The sequence below is a fragment of the Protopterus annectens genome, chromosome 7.part0 (assembly GCF_019279795.1).
Source record: "Protopterus annectens isolate FY-2018-M chromosome 7.part0, PAN1.0, whole genome shotgun sequence".
NCBI lineage: Eukaryota > Metazoa > Chordata > Ceratodontiformes > Protopteridae > Protopterus > Protopterus annectens.
This window is the reverse complement of record NC_056739.1, coordinates 1,056,616,256-1,056,634,822: the sequence shown is the minus strand read 5'-3', so window position 1 is coordinate 1,056,634,822 and position 18,567 is coordinate 1,056,616,256. Positions and strand designations below refer to the sequence as shown.

The 18,567-nt window shown below is 36.4% G+C and overlaps 1 protein-coding gene across 1 annotated transcript in view; it reads left to right on the top strand.

Annotated features, from left to right (window-relative positions):
* Positions 1-18,567, top strand: part of LOC122806852 (semaphorin-3A-like) — a 1,149,356-nt gene that overhangs the window by 1,027,393 nt on the left and 103,396 nt on the right. Inside the window, exon 11 of the mRNA XM_044077612.1 lies at positions 2,269-2,488. Within this exon, the coding sequence (XP_043933547.1) occupies positions 2,269-2,488 (220 nt within the window). The remainder of the gene's footprint in view (positions 1-2,268; positions 2,489-18,567) is intronic.

Below are 18,567 nucleotides of genomic sequence, written 5' to 3'. Positions count from 1 at the left end.
AAAGACCTATCCCTGTACTCAATCTCCTACAGAGTGCTGTGAGGTAATCTATGACTACCCTACAAGGCATCCTCTGATCCAACACTGCCATTTCACACAGAGCTAAACAGAGGAGGGGGCACTGACCAAAACTGTGATCTGTGATATGTAACAATAAGTATCCTGTTTTTTTTTTTTTGCTTATTTTTACTAGTTGTTGCTTATTCTAGATATTTATAGCACTTTTTGTCTGCTGCATACTTTTTACGGTATTTTATAACTATAAACTACTCTGTACAGTTGTACTAAAATTGTCTGCCCCACAGGGCCTGATAAATAAGGGTTTTACTGTCACACTGTTTGTAAATCTTTTCTAGCTAGTTTCACTGTGTGTGAGGTATTAACTGGAAATTTTCTCCATTTGTTAAACATCTGTTTGTTTGTTCTGATTTTCTGCCAAGGAGTGTATCATATAACTGATTTGTTTGCAGGTGAAAGCATTCTCTAGACTCTTCTTGCTGCTTTATCTGTTTAAAACTTTCATTTAGTGGCTCACTGCTGTTTTTCTACTGTGATAAAAATTTCTGTAGTGTTTTCCACCTAAAATAGTGTTGGTAGTAGCTGTACCATTGTCCATATTCAGGATTTTATTTCTGACCTATTTGTTTGTTTGCAGAGGCTGTGTGTTCTGAGCACATTTTCCATGCCATCTTAGTTTAGCAAAAGCCATTTTCCTCTTCAGTAAGAGTGTAGTGTTTATGGTCATTGGCTGGTTAGGGTTGCCTGGTCTAGGGATTGGAGTAAGCACCACATTGGTTCTTCTGAGCTTTTTTTTAAGTTGTTTCAGGTTTCAAGTCCCATACATGTCAAACAGAGCACCTCACTGGCCCTCTTTCAAGAGAAATCTTGATGAGTGGATGGGAAGTAGAAAATTCACCCTGGGGATCATTCCAGTGGCTCTACTCGACAGAGGCACTGGGAACTAATGCCGGGTGGCATGATGCCAGGGTAATCCTATGGGCTAGGCTTGTAAAGGCTCCAGGGCCATTAGCCTAGTACACACCTATGAACCTATGAACCTGTGATGGATTTGTTGCATATCTGCAAAACAAATATCATTAGAAATACCCATTCTAAGGACCTAAACCTCATCTGTGACATAAACAGGAAATGTTGGAGGGACAGGTATATGTCTCAAAGATTACTCCATCTCAGAAAAAGGCTTCCCATCCATGTTAAGGAAGCTCATCCCTAACCATATTCAAACATAACTTGGACCAATGGATGGGAAACCCCTTGTTTGGCACCTATGTCCCAAATGGACAGGGACAGCCTGTGAACGCTTGATGTGTACAAGCCTATATCATAACTATAAAAGTTCTTGGGTTATTGACACATCAGCAGTGTTTTGGTAAATTTAGGTTACACTTGGCTAGGTATAAAATGGGTTTGGGGCAGATAGTGTAGTAGCCACCTATGAACCTATAAGTAAAAAATAGCTAGACAGTAACTTGCTGTAACAATGCAGGTTTGAATCATGATACCCTATCTTATTTCTCAAGTGAGTCTGTGTCTCATATTCTTGAGTTTTTAGTTCTTGTCTCTTATTTCCTGGTGATGCAAATTTTTGTCCTTCCCTGGTCTTTGTGTCAGACATTCCTTATATCTTCTCTGGGACAGTCAAACTGACGACTCCATGGGGTCATGCACAGATTTAAAGGAGTGCTGCTTTTAGATAATATTGTTATGGGTCATCTGACTAGACAGCCAGACAGAGGGTTACCATGTGGTTGAAATGCACAACAGGCTTCATGACACAGAATCTCAGCATAATCAACTGCTGTTGTACTTTGTTATACAGTGACGGAAGGCAGTAAACTCTGAATTTTGGGAACACCTGTACAGAGTCTTTATCTATACTTGCTTATGAAGTAGGTGATGTAGTTACTATCCCAATAGCAAGTTTTATTTCATGAAGACGCCTGACAGACTGAGAGTATAGAATACTGGAGAGAGTAACTGGATGTGAAAGATTTAGGACATCACAGTGATCTAGGTTTCAATCTCCCGAATTTCCTGTTACATGGTTTTTAACATTGATCAGTTTACATGACAGTGTTGGTATAATATGGGATAAAATTCAGCATTCAGCTTTTTGTATCCTAAAGTAATACATTAATGCAACAAATATGTCAGCAACGTGTTATTGAAAAAGAATGTTTAAAGACAAATTTTACTGACTGACAATTTTTTCAATCAGTTGTATTATATTGCATTGTGTGCCTGCAGTGTCCCAGTCGTACATACGGAAACTTTCGCTCCACCCATGAATATCCTGATGACGTAATTTTCTTCAGTCGCACTCACCCCTTAATGTTTGATCAGATTTATCCCATCAACTATCGGCCAGTGTTGTTTCGTGTTGGGGTAGACTACAAATTCACTCGTCTGGTTGTTGACAAAGTGGAGGCAGTCGATGGTCATCACAATGTCATGTTTATTGGAACAGGTAGGTGACAAATTCCACTGCAATATTTATAGTGTTTAACACGTATTATAGTACCACAGCTTGACCCAGGTGGTCATCTGTAGCATATGTGTTTTTAAGCAGGTTCATCCCAAGGTATTTCATTACTACCGTATGCAATTCCACACTGCAGCAATGTAAAAAATGGTGTGTGCTTCTGTTCATGTGTGTGTGTGTGTGTGTGTGTGTGTGTGTGTGTGTGTGTGTGTGTGTGTGTGTGTGTGTGTATATGTGCGTGTGTGTGTGTGTGTGTGTGTGTGTGTGTGTGTGCACACATGGCAGCTTTCAGGCATACTCACTACACTCATATCTGAACTGCTCTCACCCTCAACTAATTTGATAATATTCACCCAGGACTAGTTTGGCTGAAGAGAATGTAGTTCTGTGGACAATTAAATCAGCAGACAGAATGACAGTAGTCATTGTAGAACAGTATGCCATGGACAGGCTGATATGTAGTTAATACATAAACTGTTTTCTGGTTATCTTTTAAAAATTTCAAAATATGTAGTAAAAACATACTGACTTATTTGCAACTGATGTTTTATTTCAGATAGTTACCTGAGAGATGGAAGTAATTAAAGTAGCATAGTTTGTGTATATTAACTTCTTTTCTGCTAGTTTCTTTCCTTTCTGTGCTGTTTTGCAGACAGGTAGTGAATAGTTACAGTGCTGCACTGAAGATTCTTTCCAAGAGGGTTAAGCAACAAATCACAGCGTCATCCTGACTGTCTCTTGCATCTGAGCTGGTTTTGGGTTAAGGCGAGCTGTTTGATTTGGAATGTTAACCAACAAGAATCTGCTGCTGTCTGCAGAAAGCTGTCACCCCAGACAAATCAAAATATATCCCTAAGGCACATCTAACATATGTCAGACATATTTGTTCCAATAAACTGGTTGTTATTAAATATTTACAAGATGTAAAACAGACTTTTGGAGAGAAAATGTTATAAAGCAGTATTAGAACAGCATGTCACCGAAATCCAGAAGTTAGTCAAATGCAAACTATTATTCTAATATTCATTGCCTAGCCATGGAGGATGTCAAATTAATGTACAATCAGCAGTTTTATCTGTGTGTGAAATATGACCAGCAGTGGGTGAATCCACCACCACCCATTATCAGGTGGTGACAACAAGTGTTATACAACAGAGTTATTTAAAAAGTATATGTATTACCTTTATTCAAACATCTCCATTTAATAATAGCATATTCTGCTGCTTTCCTAGTGATCAGAGATATCTTGCAGTTGTAGTGTGCATATGGACATTCTCATAGGTATACATGTACACAATCACAACTTCTGCGTTATGTAACCTCTGCCCCAGGTAATGTTGCATCACAAGATTTTCTATCACTGTGTTAAAAAAATATTTGTAAAGGTATTTAGAAAGATGAAATCTACTCTTCAAGACGGATAATATGCTGTCTGCAGTTAAGAAGTATATGCTGTTTACTTTGTAGTACATATTTCAGGAAGGATCTTCATCTCCCCATTTCTTTTTCTCTTTCAAGTTATGAGGAAGGTATGGCTTATTCTGATCAAACCTACGTTCTCTTATAAAACGGGTACAAATTTCAAAAGACTATTTGAAATGGAATTCAAGACTGTTGAAAGGAAAAGAGGTACAACCAGATGTGGGTGTTGTAGACAGTGTGTATATATAAATCCAAAGGAGAATATTAATTTGAAAAATGGACTAAATAGTAAGGTCTTTTTTTACAAAGGCAATTGCCGCAGTAAAATGATAGTCTATTTGGCCACTTGTTTTATGTGGGCATATATGAACATACTAATGACATTAAAGTGAAGAAAGAAACTAGTGCTCTTTATAAACATTCTTTAGTGTGTGACGGTTTTGCTGGGTTTTCATTTGGCATTTTAGAACTTATTAAAGTAAATAACAGGGGAGGGGACTTTAAGAATCTTTTGTTGCAAAGAGAGATAAAGTGGCAATTAAGACTGAGGTCCAACTATGCTCCTGGTCTTAATGAATATATTAATATAAAAGCTATTCTTATAGACAAAGCTGCTTCGGTATGATTGTATCATTACAAAGGTATATTATTATAAAGGTATTTTATTGAGAAATTTGTTAAATTTTATATAACATACACACATTTTCTTATTACAGCACCCCCTATACATAACATACTTAATATACTCTTGATTAAACTAAAGTTTTACCCCACCTTCTTATTACCCACTAGATTGTGGGAGTTAACTTATTTAGGTGAAAAGTTTCCCTGTCTAAAATTGGTAACTTTATAACTTTTCAACTTTTCAACTCTCTTATTTTTTTACTTTTTTACTTTCTTATTTTTTATTCTTTATTCTTTTATTTTTATAAACAGAACCTTGCACCTATGGATGTAGTTAACATGTGTGTTCTTCAACACATCTATTCTGTCCTAACAGTTTTATGCACTTTAAGTATATTTTTTATCATTGTACTGTATTTGGTTATAAAACAGTGCTTAACAGCTTAGTATACAAGACAATTTATTCTTATGGAATATTTAATTGGTTTTTAACCCAGTTTGGTTTTATATAAATTAGGTAGCTTAATGAAAAAAGTTTAATAAATTATTGAAAAAGTATTGCATCAAAATGTATACAAAATTTAATATACATTTTTCACACAACAACAAATTTTTAGTTTTTAGTACTGTTTTTGATTATAAATTTGGTATTGTCACTTTTTATGATTGGTTGCATTCCTAACTATTTAGGATATAAAGTAGCAGTTTTATGCATACAGAAAAAATGTTTAATATATTCAAAGGACTCGATGAAAGGTTAAATCTACTACCTCCAGTCATCTTGTATCTTTAAAAGATAATGCATGTTTAATTGATTTAATTATTGATTAATTACCAACAGAATTGTATAAATAACCAAGGCACCAGTGGTTTATTTATCTGAAGAAGTCTGCTGTGGGCTTCAATTTTGGAATTTTGCATTAAAGGTATTTTGGTCTGTTGAGTTTTTTGTTACTGGTCTTTGCTGTTGGATTTATTCTGATCAAAAAACAGACTCTGGTGTTAAGGATTCTATTTCTTCCATCACCCCAAAGCATGTGCTTTTTGGAGTAATCTTAAATTTGTTGAAAAGTGCATTTCAAGTGGGTGGCTGGAGAAATGTCACTCTCTAAAAAAAGAAATACTGAGTTGATGTGGCCTGAGATATCAAAGCCTGTAGAAATTTCTTACTCAGTTCCTTCCTTTGAGGATATACGTCTTTTTTTTTCTGAAAGCCTGTTCTCACCTACTTGATACACAGAAACCAGGTAGGTTTTGCAGGCTAGAGGGTGTAGTGTAAATACCTGTATAAAAATCTGGTTGGCTGATTGTGATGGGTGCTGTTATTAATCAAGCTGTTCTAGAAGAGTCTTTACAAAAGACAGCTTCACTCAGTACTGTTCAAGCAGTTGTATAAAATCCCTGAGGGGCAGTGCTATCTAATGTCTGCCAGGGTAGGGTTCTCTTTTAGATTATCTTTACCCTGGGTTTCCCCACCATCCCTGTTGTTGTATGGTTGCATCCTGAGGGGAGGATATGCAAAAGAAATGTTCAACATCTTTCCCCACCACTGCAGAAGCTCAGCTGTGTTCCTTTTCTAATTCCCTTTAAACTTTGTCTTCCATTTTACAGCCTCAAGTTTCCACCAGAGATGTCATGGAGAATGTCCAAGCAACCATCCTCCCTCCCTGGGATGGGCACACTCCCATCCCTCCATGTTTCTCTATCAGTTGTCCAAGCCATTAATTGAATTGGGGTCAGCTGGGCTGTTGTCATGGCTTTATCCCTATATGCCACTGGAGTGGCACAAAATCCCTAATTCTTATTGTAAGTGAGTCTATGCATTTGGTACCCTGGATATTAAGGCTGTAAACTGCCAGACAGATGTAGTGCAGTGTGGTGTAATAAATTAAAATGTTTGTTCTTTAATAGAAAGACAAGTCCGAAAACAAAAGAAAGCAAATTTGTACATAAGTGGGGAAAGGGTGTCTTTATTTTTTAGCTTGTTTGATAGAGCATTATTGACGACCACCACCCCCATTATTTTGAACTTTTTTGTATTTATTGTGATTTACATTACTCAGGCTGTGCCTAAAAATACTCATTTGTAATCACTGTACTATGCTCAGTTAACAAAGAAAAAAAAAATGACACTTGGTACCAGTTTTCTAATGGTGACATGATTGTTTTCATTTCTTTAGCTGAATGGTCAGAGTTTGAGCAGTTTTAATGCACTTTTACAAGTTTTGGTGGGACTCACATAAGCTAACAGCTTTCCAAAGTTGCATTGAATAATATATTATAATTACAGCAGCAGTTTTATAGCTTCTAAGCAGAACAGAATAATTAGGTTCATTGTACAAATTTCTCCATACCAAATCTATTGCAGAATGCACCAAGCCACACTGGAACGTTTTATACCTGTGTGAACACCTAACATTTTTTTTGTCATGAGTTTAGTATGAATGGCATATATAGCCATAATAATAATAATAATAAGCAGTGGAAACAATTTCCATAATAGGTGCTGTATGTTGTAAATATAACTAGTACATGAGGAGTTAGAGTGATAATGCATTTAACATGAATAGCCTTATGATTCAAGTTGTCTTGTGTTTCCTATGATTCTATGGTGTTATACTGAATGACTATGTGATATCCAAGAGTGCAACAGTGCACATCTGGTCAAATCACACAAGTCATTGACCAAAATTTAGCAAGGTCATGAAATAACCATCCGCTGCATTGCAAGGCTTTTGGAACTGATTATATTAAGTCTAGAGGTACAGAGAGTAATGTTCCCTCTTCGAGAACTATGGATACTTTTGCATCCCACAAAAGCACTCAATTTATATATATATATATATTTGACGCAACTTTTGGTGTAGTGTTTATTCTAAGAGAATGTTTTGAGCCATATGCTTCTATGCAGGGTCTGCATGTCCTTCCTGTGTTCGCGTGGGTTTCCTCCAGGGTAGCCAGAGTTTCCTCCAAGGTTCCAAAGACATGCATTAGGTTGGACACTCTAAACTGGCCATTAGTATGTGTCCATGTGAGTGTGCGGCATGGAAGAAAAGCCATGTCAGGGATAGCCACCTGGTGGTGTGAACCTTGGATCTAGATGATTGTCACTGTTGAACTGACACCCCAACCCCATGTGCAAAAAATAGGTTGAGAAGTTGAGGATGGATGGATGCATATGTATATATATATATATATATATATATATATATATATATATATATATATATATATATATATATATATATATATATATATAGAGGAGATCCATACAGATCCCAAAATGCATTTTCCACCGAAGCAGAAATCACTGAGCATTCTTAACCGAAAGTGCTATTCACCAAAGCAGCACTTTCGGATAAGTATGCTCATTGTGCCAGTCGTACTATGGTGCGGATAAGGGAAAATTCCCTTTTCCCCACTGCAGTGTGACCTCAGAGTGAAAATATTAAAGTAGGGGGGCGTGGGTTGCAGGGGGGGCTTGCCCCACTGCATAGAAGTAGGTTTAATTTTTTTTTTTTTTTAAACATACTTTACCATAAGCGCTTTTTCGGTGAAAACGCATTCAGTAAAGTATGTTCGGTGATAATGGATCCTGACTTTTGATCTTTTGATCAAAAGTCCTAGATCCATATAGAGAGAGAGAGAGAGATAGATATAAGTTTATAAGTGTACCTATATATATATATATATATATATATATATATGTGTGTGTGTGTGTGTGTGTGTGTGTGTGTGTGTGTGTGTGTGTGTGTGTATATATATATATATATATATATATATATATATATATATATATATATATACACACATAGATTATTTATATATATATATATATATATATATATATATATATATATATATAGATAGATATTAATACATACACACACACACACACACACACACACACACACACACACACACATATATATATATATATATATATATATAGCAACATTAGATGGTGTACCATGAGCTATATGGAAGTAAGGATGGCAGGTTGAGTCATTGTTCCATTATAGATCTGCTCAGAAAAGACAGTTCTAACATAGCATGCATTAAAGTTAATTGTGGAGTCGTTTGAGGTAGCTATTGCCATTACTATATAATGATGCTTTTGCGTATCAGTTTCTGAACCTCTGTTGTTAATTCTGCATATGTTGCTTGTACTTATTGCCCTCTGTGCTATACATAAAATATACAACTGTCACCATCTGTGTCTTTCCATCTGCCCTTCTGGCAGTATGATTCGAATGGATCTATAATGGATCAGCCCATTACACTTGTAAACAGAAGTGAATGTAAATTACAATGTACGTATTCGGCATTTAAGCAAGGCACGTGTTATGGCTTAGATGGAAGACTGTATGGTCATTATTTACTCATTTATCTATTTATTTACATGCATTTACTGGGAGAGAGCGTTTGGGACCGAGTGCCATTCTCATTGCATTGGAGGACAGAGACAATTTAAAGTACATATTCAACAGACACTGTCATAAGAAAGATTGTAGAAACATTACACAAATTCATTCAATAAACAGTATTGCAGAAAGGTATATGTAACTTCCTGTACAGTTATGAAGTATTTTCTTCTACAAAAGATGACACACTGATTGCTTAGGTGGGGATAAAAAACATGCATTATAGCAGGAGAGCTAAACAATAGTCAGCAAGTAATAAAAAGGAAGATGATCATTTGGGGAGCTGGAGGTGTGTTGAGTGTGTATGTGTTAGTTATCTCTACGTTGTTTTGTTAATTACAATTATCTTGCCAATTGGAGGAGAGGAGTTTTGCCTTTAGTCAGGTGCTTTATAGCATACCTCTCAATGGTTTCTGATTTTGCAGAATATCCCTCATCTCCCTTACATTTTGCCGTGTGCCTCATAAACTTTTTAAGTTTTTTTGGTATTTTTGGTAAATTGCTAAAAATTACAGTCAGTCAATTACAGTTTCTCATTTTTCAGAAAATTCATGTTAATGCAAAACCTGTTGCATTAACTGTGTAAGTAAATTAGAATAATATTTAAAAAAAACAGAGCCTTTGTCTCCTCATTACGTTTTACCTTGCTGAGAATTTTTGAGCAAGTAAGTTGACATACGTGAATTTTTAAGAGCAACAGGAAATTATTACAGAGTCTTAATACTGATGTTAAACAATTGGCAATGCTGTGTTTATTTTAAGACTAAACAAGGGGGTGAAGAGTTTGACAGTAGCGATATTGGTTGGGGTACGAGTGGCTGTTTGGGGGTTGTAGAATTAATTTGGTAGTGCGTATCCTAGAAAGGGTAAGTTTAGTTTGAAGTTCTCAACATTTGTTTGATTAAAGTGAAATGTGATGGCTCTGTTGTTTGGGAGTATCTGATGCAGAGCAGGAGACCCAGTGATAATAAGTTTATTCTAGTCTGCAAGTGAGTTTTAAGGGTCAGCAAGAATAGATGGCAGTAAAAGACAGTGGTCAGTAGGACTACCTTTGGAAGGGCAGGGTTGGCTTATGGGACAGGAACCTCTGTGCTAAGTTTCCTGAATCCAGCTTGCTTTTAATCGGTTTGACAGTATAGGCAGTCTGTATGCCAAATTTTAGAGATGTCAAAGATAACCACAAATAGTTTGGATGAACGGATGTTTAAAAGGTGTGCACCATTTTTATTGAGCATTGTTAATGTACTGGAAGGTTCAGAATCATTTAGTCTCAGGTAGAACAGCATTGCCTTAACGTTGTTGCAGTCTATCTTAGTTTGGATGTAGTTGGCCATTACTGGATCCTGTTGAAAGCAATTCATACTGATTTATAAATGTAGAGTTAGAGTTACATGCAACACACAAGGTGGCATCACAGTTTGGATTGCATTACATAGGGATATTGTATTACATTAAATATATTGCATTACTTATTCGAGTGGTTTACATGCTTGGGCATGTTTTTTGTAAAGAAATGAATAATAAGTTTGTAGGTACAGACCGTTGTTGGAGACCTGGGTGTGTTTTGCTTGGCTTTTTCTCGCAATGTCCTATCTGAAAGCCCGGGTGCTGTTGGAGAGGTAATGATTTAGCCAGGAAGGAAGCCAGGGTGACAGTTTAAACTGTAGGAGGAATTGTGTTAGGGTGCAGTATTTTACCATATCAACAGCCATGGAAGATGCATCAGTACAAGTTTATTGATGTTTTGAGTTTTGTTGTATTTGAATTCTGAATGTTAAGAGTGTTATTTGTGTGCCATTGTTAGGCCTGTAACCATGTGCTTCTTGAGCTTTTATATATAGATATATAGATATATATCTATATATATATCTATATATATATATATATATATCTATATATATATATATATATATATATATATATATATATATATATATTTTCTTGGATATCACAAGGGTTTTTTCATTAGGAACTGTCTGTAAATCTTGAATGTGTGTGCTAGGTTTAAATTATGAGGATCTATGAGTACTGTCATTCACCGAAGATGCAGTCAGAGAGAGTCTCTCTGTAGTAAAAGAAACCTTTTAAATATTTTTAAAATGTTCTTTACAAAGTAAAATTTATTCTTTTTGCCTGTAGCATTTTCAAAGTCTGAAAGTTTGAGATTCTACATCAGATGTTTACACTTAATTGTGACTGATATATTATTTATTTATTTACTTACTTATTCCTGTTTGTTTACCAGAATAATCTGACTGGAAAAGTTACTAAATAATAATAATAAAAGGAAGCTGTAGGACATCTTATTGAAAGAGTCTGCCTCAGTACTCCATAACTGCATACCATTCACAAAGTGGATACACATACACACATGCACGCACACACACACACACACACACACACACACACACACACACACACACACACACACACACACGCAGAAACCCTAGTAATTGAATCCCACACACTCTGAATTCAGCAGCATAATGAAAAGCACACCTATGTAATCAAACTTAAAGAAACATTTACGCAGGGAAGCAAGCTGTATTGCACCTAACGCCATATGGTGGGGGTTCCACTCCCACACTCCCTACTACTTATATATACTAAGTACAAATTGCACGACTAATGAGAAACAGTCTGTATTATCTCACTGATTTTTACTGCTATTCCACGATTTCATGAGATCTATGACAGCAGTCCATTCAGCCAGCAACAGCATACAAAGGTGATGAAGACACTCAATCACCACTGTTATGCAACGAAAAGTACCTTTGCTGACTGTGATGCAGTCAGTGAGGATTTACTGATCAGACATATAAGAAGGTGTACTGATACACAAAAGAAAAGAAAAGAGGTAAACTCTCACTATAGATTTGAAATAATATAGTTCTGTTAAACTCACTGTATGCTTGAATAAAGCACATAAGATCAGCGTGACTCCACTCTGCAGATGTAAAGACAAAGCTGTTATCCCTCAGGATAATGCCTACGTTGTCTGAAGTGAAACTGCTGTGTTTCTGTTCTTCAGATCTTAGTCTATGAGGAGGCTTCCGTTCACAAACTGCAGACTTTCACTAGGTTTCATTATCATTTTCCCTTTGCTATACTAGTTTTCTCCAAACAGGGTACATTAGGAACCTTACAACAGCTTGAGAACTTCACAAGACTAAAAAAATTAAATAAACAGCAACAAAAAAGTGTCATTCAGTGATAAACTGCCTGGAAGGCCAGTTCTTTACTGTTACTCCCCAGCAACAGAAAAAATAAAGTAGTGAAAGCTTACACAATTTAACAACCACTACAGTTCATCATTTGCATTGCGTTGTATTATGTCTGTAGATTTGTTGCCTAAAGAAATTGCATAACTCAGGAAGGAAGCTCACAACTAGCACATTAACACTTGATATATGTAAATAACCTTTGACATCTGCTGAGATGCATCCCGCCTGAGTAAATGTCTGATTCACTAAAATACGCTTTTACAATCCTTTACTGTTTTTAAAGTGTGTGTGTGTGTGTGTGTGTGTGTGTGTGTGTGTGTGTGTGTGTGTGTGTGTGTGTGTGTGTGTGTGTGTGTGTGTGTGTGTGTGTGTGTGTGTATGAGATAATGACTTATTATAATACAAAGTAAAATAAATTTCTTAATAAACTGAACTATGTTGATTCCTAGTATAAGTCCAGATGGGATTTACTTTCACATCATAGCACAGATGTCAGGTAATATGTCAATGTGGGCTTGCAGAGGATTTTCTACAAATAACTGATGTTTTCAGTCCTCTTCCAGTATCTCACTTTATACTTTCATTGAACATTTTAGCATGTTATTTTGTCCAGGGTGGAAGTCATAGAAGTCAAAGATACTACACAGCACAAATTACGCTGCCATAATGTAGATGAGCTGTGGAACTGATTAGCCGGCATTTGCTGCCTGTGTGATTTGCACATTGTGAAAACTGCCTGGTGATATAATGAAAGTCTCTGCTAAGCACTCTGATTAGCTGCCATTTGGAGTGCATAGGTTCATAGGTTCATAGGTAGGTACTAGGCTATTGGCCCTAGGGCCTATATAAGCCTAGCCACCCAAGAAAATTATTTTCCTGTGCCACTGTCGAGTAGTGATCCCCAGGGTGAATTTCCTATCTCCCATCCAATCATATAGGTTCATAGGTAGGTACTAGGCTATTGGCCAAATAAGGTAAAACAACACATACAGTTCATACATAAAGTTTCCACACATCCCACCTGCATAGTGTAGTGTAAACAGTATGTGCGTGATTATGTGTGTACCCTGCTATCCTACCCACATTTGTATGCCTCCACCTACCTCATCCACACAGTATAGAACAGTCAGTACATGCATACTCCCCACCCATCCCAGCAATTTTATAATGTATACGCGAACACTTAGAAGATAAACCTGGGAACATGAAAAAAAGTAACGTTCAAATGGCACGGACCTTCACTCTGTGGGATCATGGTACAATGGGGGTTGGGGTTTTGCTCCTTTCCCCACTATGCAATCTCAGAGTTTATATGTATATAATTAGCAGAGGATAGGGGCCACATTGGGGCCTCTCCTTGCCAAGAAAGCAGTTGTTCTCTTTGTCATGTTCTCTTTGCGCTTCTAAGTTTTGATGTTCCTGGCTCGTCCTTGTGTGGTTCGCTCTTTTAATTGTTTGATCTTCTGATATTTACTGCTAAGAGACATTCTTCCTCTACTCTGACTTTCATACTTCTGTTTCCATTTATACTGTCACAAAAAAAAATATCCATTTTCTACATATTATTGGAATGCCATCTCAGCAAACTGTCTTATCCTTTCTGTTTGTACATTTTTATATAACAACTGATCTAAGTAATTGTATATAGTATTACATTTGTTTTATTCATGTATCTATAATGTTTTAGTTTGTTAATTGTATGTAATAATGTGGAGCTTTTCTCCCCGGGCCACCACTGAAAATGGGCTCCTCCATGCCCAGTGGACTTTCCCAGTCAACAAATGCAATAAATAAATAAATAAATAAAAATGGGTCTATATTAGATAGCCGAAGTTCCGTAACTCCGAACACCTAATGGTTGAACCATTATGTTCGAAGTTAAAGAACTTCGACTATGCAAAAAAAAATAACTACACAATGGACAAAACAATAACTTGTAAGCAGGGGGGAAAGCCCCCCGGCACCCCCCACCCCCCCGCTACTTAAATATACCAACTCCGAGATCGCACCACATTGAAGTGAATGGAAACTTCCACTTACAGAGATTTCCATTCAAATGTTCGAACTTTTATAAATTTGAACGTATGGTCTCGACCATATGTGTTTCGAACTTGTAAAAGTTTGACTATGTGAATGGAACCCTATACATATCTATAAATATATATATATATATATATATATATATATATATATATACACACACATATATATATATATATATATATATATATATATATATATATATATATATATATATATATATATATATATATATATATATATATATACAGTGGATATAAAAAGTGTACACATCCCTGTTAAAATGCCAGGCTTTTGTGAAATAAAAAACTGAGACCACAGTAAATCATTTCAAAACTTTTTCCACCTTTAATGTGAACTATAACCTCTACAATTCAATTGAAAAAAACAAACAAATCTGTTAGGGGAAAAAATATAAAAAATAGCAAAATGACAATAAGCTGGTTGCATAAGTATGCACATCCTTAAACTAATACTTTGTTGAAGCACCTTTTGATTTAATTACAGCATTCAGTCTTCTTGGGTAGGAGTCTATCAGCATGGCACATCTCGACTTGGCAATATTTGCCCACTCTTCCTTGCAAAAGCACTCCAAATCTGTCAGATTGTGAGGGCATCTCTTGTGCACAGCCCTCTTCAGGTCACTCCACAGATTTTCCATTAGATTTAGGTCTGGGTTCTGGCTGGGCCATTCTAAAACTTTAATTTTTCTTCTGGTGAAGCCATTCTTTTGTTGATTTGAATGTATGCTTGGGGTTATTGTCATGTTGAAAGGTGAAATTCCACTTAATCTTCAGCATTCTAGCAGACGCCTGAAGGTTTTGGGCCAAAAGTGACTGGTATTTGGAACTGTTCATAATTCCCTCCACCTTGACTAAAGCCCCAGTTCCAGCTAAAGAAAAGCAACTGCAAAGCATGATACTGCCACCACCACGCTTCACCATGGGGATGGTGTTCTTTTGGTGATGCAAAGTGTTGTTTTTGCGCCAAACGTACCTTTTGAATTGTGGCCAAAAAGGTCAACCTTGGTCTCATCAGACCATAACACATTTTCCCACATGCTTTTGGGAGACGATGTATCATTTTTCAAATTTTAGCTGGGCCTGGATATTTTTCTGTGTAAGAAAAGGCTTCCGTCTTGCAACCCTACCCCATAGCCCAGACATATGGAGAATACAGGAGACTGCTGTCACATGTAGTACACAACCAACACTTGCCAGAAATTCCTGCAGTTTCTTCAGTGTGGATGTAGGTCTCTTGGCAACCTCCCTGACCAGTTTTCATCGTCTTTTCATTAATTTTGGAGGGACGTCCAGTTCTTTGCAACATCACTGTTGTCCCATATTTTCTCCATTTTTTGATGACTGCCTTCACTGTGTTCCATGGTATATCCAATGCTGTGTACCCTTCTCCTGACTGATACCTTTCAACAATGAGATCCCTTTGATGCTTTGTAAGCTCTCTGCGAACCATGGCTTTTGCTGTAGCAGGCAACTGAGTAAATGTCAGGAAAATCCTACTAGGACAGCTGAACTTTATTTGGGGTTAATCAGAGTCTCTTTAATTGATGGCAGGTGTGTACCCAAGAAAACTGAATGCTGTAATTAAATTAAAAGGTGCTTCAACAAAGTATTAGTTTACGGGTGTGCCCACTTCTACAAAGTATTAGTTTACGGGTGTGCACACTTATGCAACCAGCTTATTGTATGTCATTTATTTCTTTATATTTATTTCTCTAACAGATTTGTTTATTTTTCAATTGAATTGTACAAGTTCTAAATCACATTAAAAGTGGGAAAAGTTTTGAAATGATTTATTGTGGTCTCATTTTTTTATATCACAAAAACCTGGTATTTTAATAGGGGTGTGTACACTTTTTATATCCACTGTGTATATATATATATATATATATATATATATATATATATATATATATATATATATATATATATATATATATATATATATATATATATATATATATATATATAAAATAAAATAACTTAAAACACCCTGACCACGAGAAACGAACCTCGAACTATAAAACAAAAAAGTAAAACACGTAGGATGAACTAGTGTTTTAGTGCTTTCATCTTTTATTGATGGATAAGACTTCTTCAGAAACAAATACATAAATGCAGAGTAATCAGTTGGACACACTTGATATTCTGTAATTCAAAAAAATACTAACCTGTCATAAAGAGATAGAATGTCCAAGGGCTAATCATAAGACTCACCAATAAAATAACCCAACCCATAAAAAATTATGTGATTACCAAGAGAAGTCAGCATTAAAAGGTACATTATCATCGTGACTTAATTAACTAATCAAGTTAAATTAAATTAAATCAAATTAAATAAAGGACATAATTTGAAGGCAAAAGGCTGAGGTACCAGAAGCTGTAATAAAGGATATTACTATTTCTTTATCGTGAAGGACTTTTGTGTTTCTTGTGGATTTATTGAGTGTTTCTACTATTTAATTTATGTATTATGCTGTATTCCGGAACTAACCACTTAGCCACCACTGACAAAAACAACATAATATATAAATTAAAGCCACTGTTGTGAGAAAAACAAAATAATACAAAAATAAAACCCACTAGAGTGGGGGGCTTCACCCCTCATACCCCCCTGTGAAAGGCTGTGCCCCCCACACTCCCCCACCTAAATATACCAACTCCAAGGTCACACTACAGTGGAGAAAAGGGCAAAGTTTGTCAGTGGTGGCCAAGTGGTTAGTTTCCCATAGGTGAAATTCACCATTCTGGGAGGTCGCTGTTTGAAGCATTTGCTGTTGTCGTCTCACTGTTATGCGAGTCGATGTTCCGGTAAGTAGACCATTTAAAGGGAAACTATAGATAAATAAATAAATATATATATATATATATATATATATATATATATATATATATATATATATATATATATATATATATATGGTAGCATTGTCGCCTCACAGTAAGACGCTGTCCGGTTCGATTCTCAGCTAGAGCATCCTCTGCGTGGAGACATGCGTGAATGGGGTGTACCTTCATTGAAGATTGTGCGTCAGGGCTGGTAACTTGGCACGTAAAAATCAACTACCAATCATTAGCGGACCGGAGTTCCGCTGTGGCGACCCCTAACCGGGAAAAGCCGAAAGAAACAACAACAACATATAGATACACATAGATAATATATAGACAAGTAAGCTGCTTGTTGCATCGTAAACTATCATAAATCTTGCCACTTGATCAAGAACTTTTGACCTAACTAGTCTACTTGGTGCCACCCTGCCCTAGTCTGCAAACTGCAAGAGTCATTTCCCCTGCCAGTCGTATTAGCTCCTGAGTGAGGTTTTAAGTAATGCTAAATAGAATGCTGTCACATTATGTCATGTACCACACCCTTTAAGTGGGACTCATTTTTCTGAGTTCCAAACACAATCGCATTATTTCATTGATTTTTTTTTTCTTTGCTGACTGTAGCACAGAAAACAGTCCGTATCTTCACAGAAGATCTTCAGTAGAGCAGAACTGATTGTAACTTTTGCGACACATTCTAGTTAGATTACAGTACATTCCTTGCATTTAATGAGCTTGGCATAATGGTTACAGTCTTCACCTTATAGATACAAGGTACAAGATTTGATTATGACCTTGCATTACTGGTAGGCTTAAAATGACCCTTTAGTGGGAGGTTGGCATAGTGGTTAAGGTGTTCACCTTATAGGCACAAGGTGCAGTGTTTGATTCCCACATGGGGTAATTGTCCAGGGTTAGAATGTCTCACAAGGGTAGTTAGCCTGCTACTAATTTAAACTCAGTTTGGCAGAGCTGTACAAAGTTTGGTGACCAGAGATCTGAAGTGAATCTGAACTAAGTACAAGGCATCCGCTGTGTTCACCAAAAAATAAGTATATTTTAAGTTTCCATTGCACTTTTTTGAACTGCATTTCAATTAATTGCTACTTCATTTTTTGCTGTTTTTACTGCTGTGATGTTTTTTTCTGCAGTTTGAATTTCTAGTACTTCTGTATTTCATAGCATAGGCTAGATTCATATTTGCTGAATCTAGGCTGTTTGGTATTACTTGAGTACTAAATCCAGCCATCCTACATTAGGGAGGCCCTCCTGCACCCTTGTGTGCAGAAGTATGTAGCCTAGGACCCATCTGAGTTGGAGATTGCTGGAAAAAGGCTCAGACTTTGGCTTTACTATTGGTTAGTTTGTCCTAAAACTGGTTAACTTCACTTGTATTTAAGCCCCGCATTTGTGCATAGCTGCGCAATGGGTTTAGCTCTGCCATGTATACACACAAACTCTTGGAAACACACATTACCTTTGAT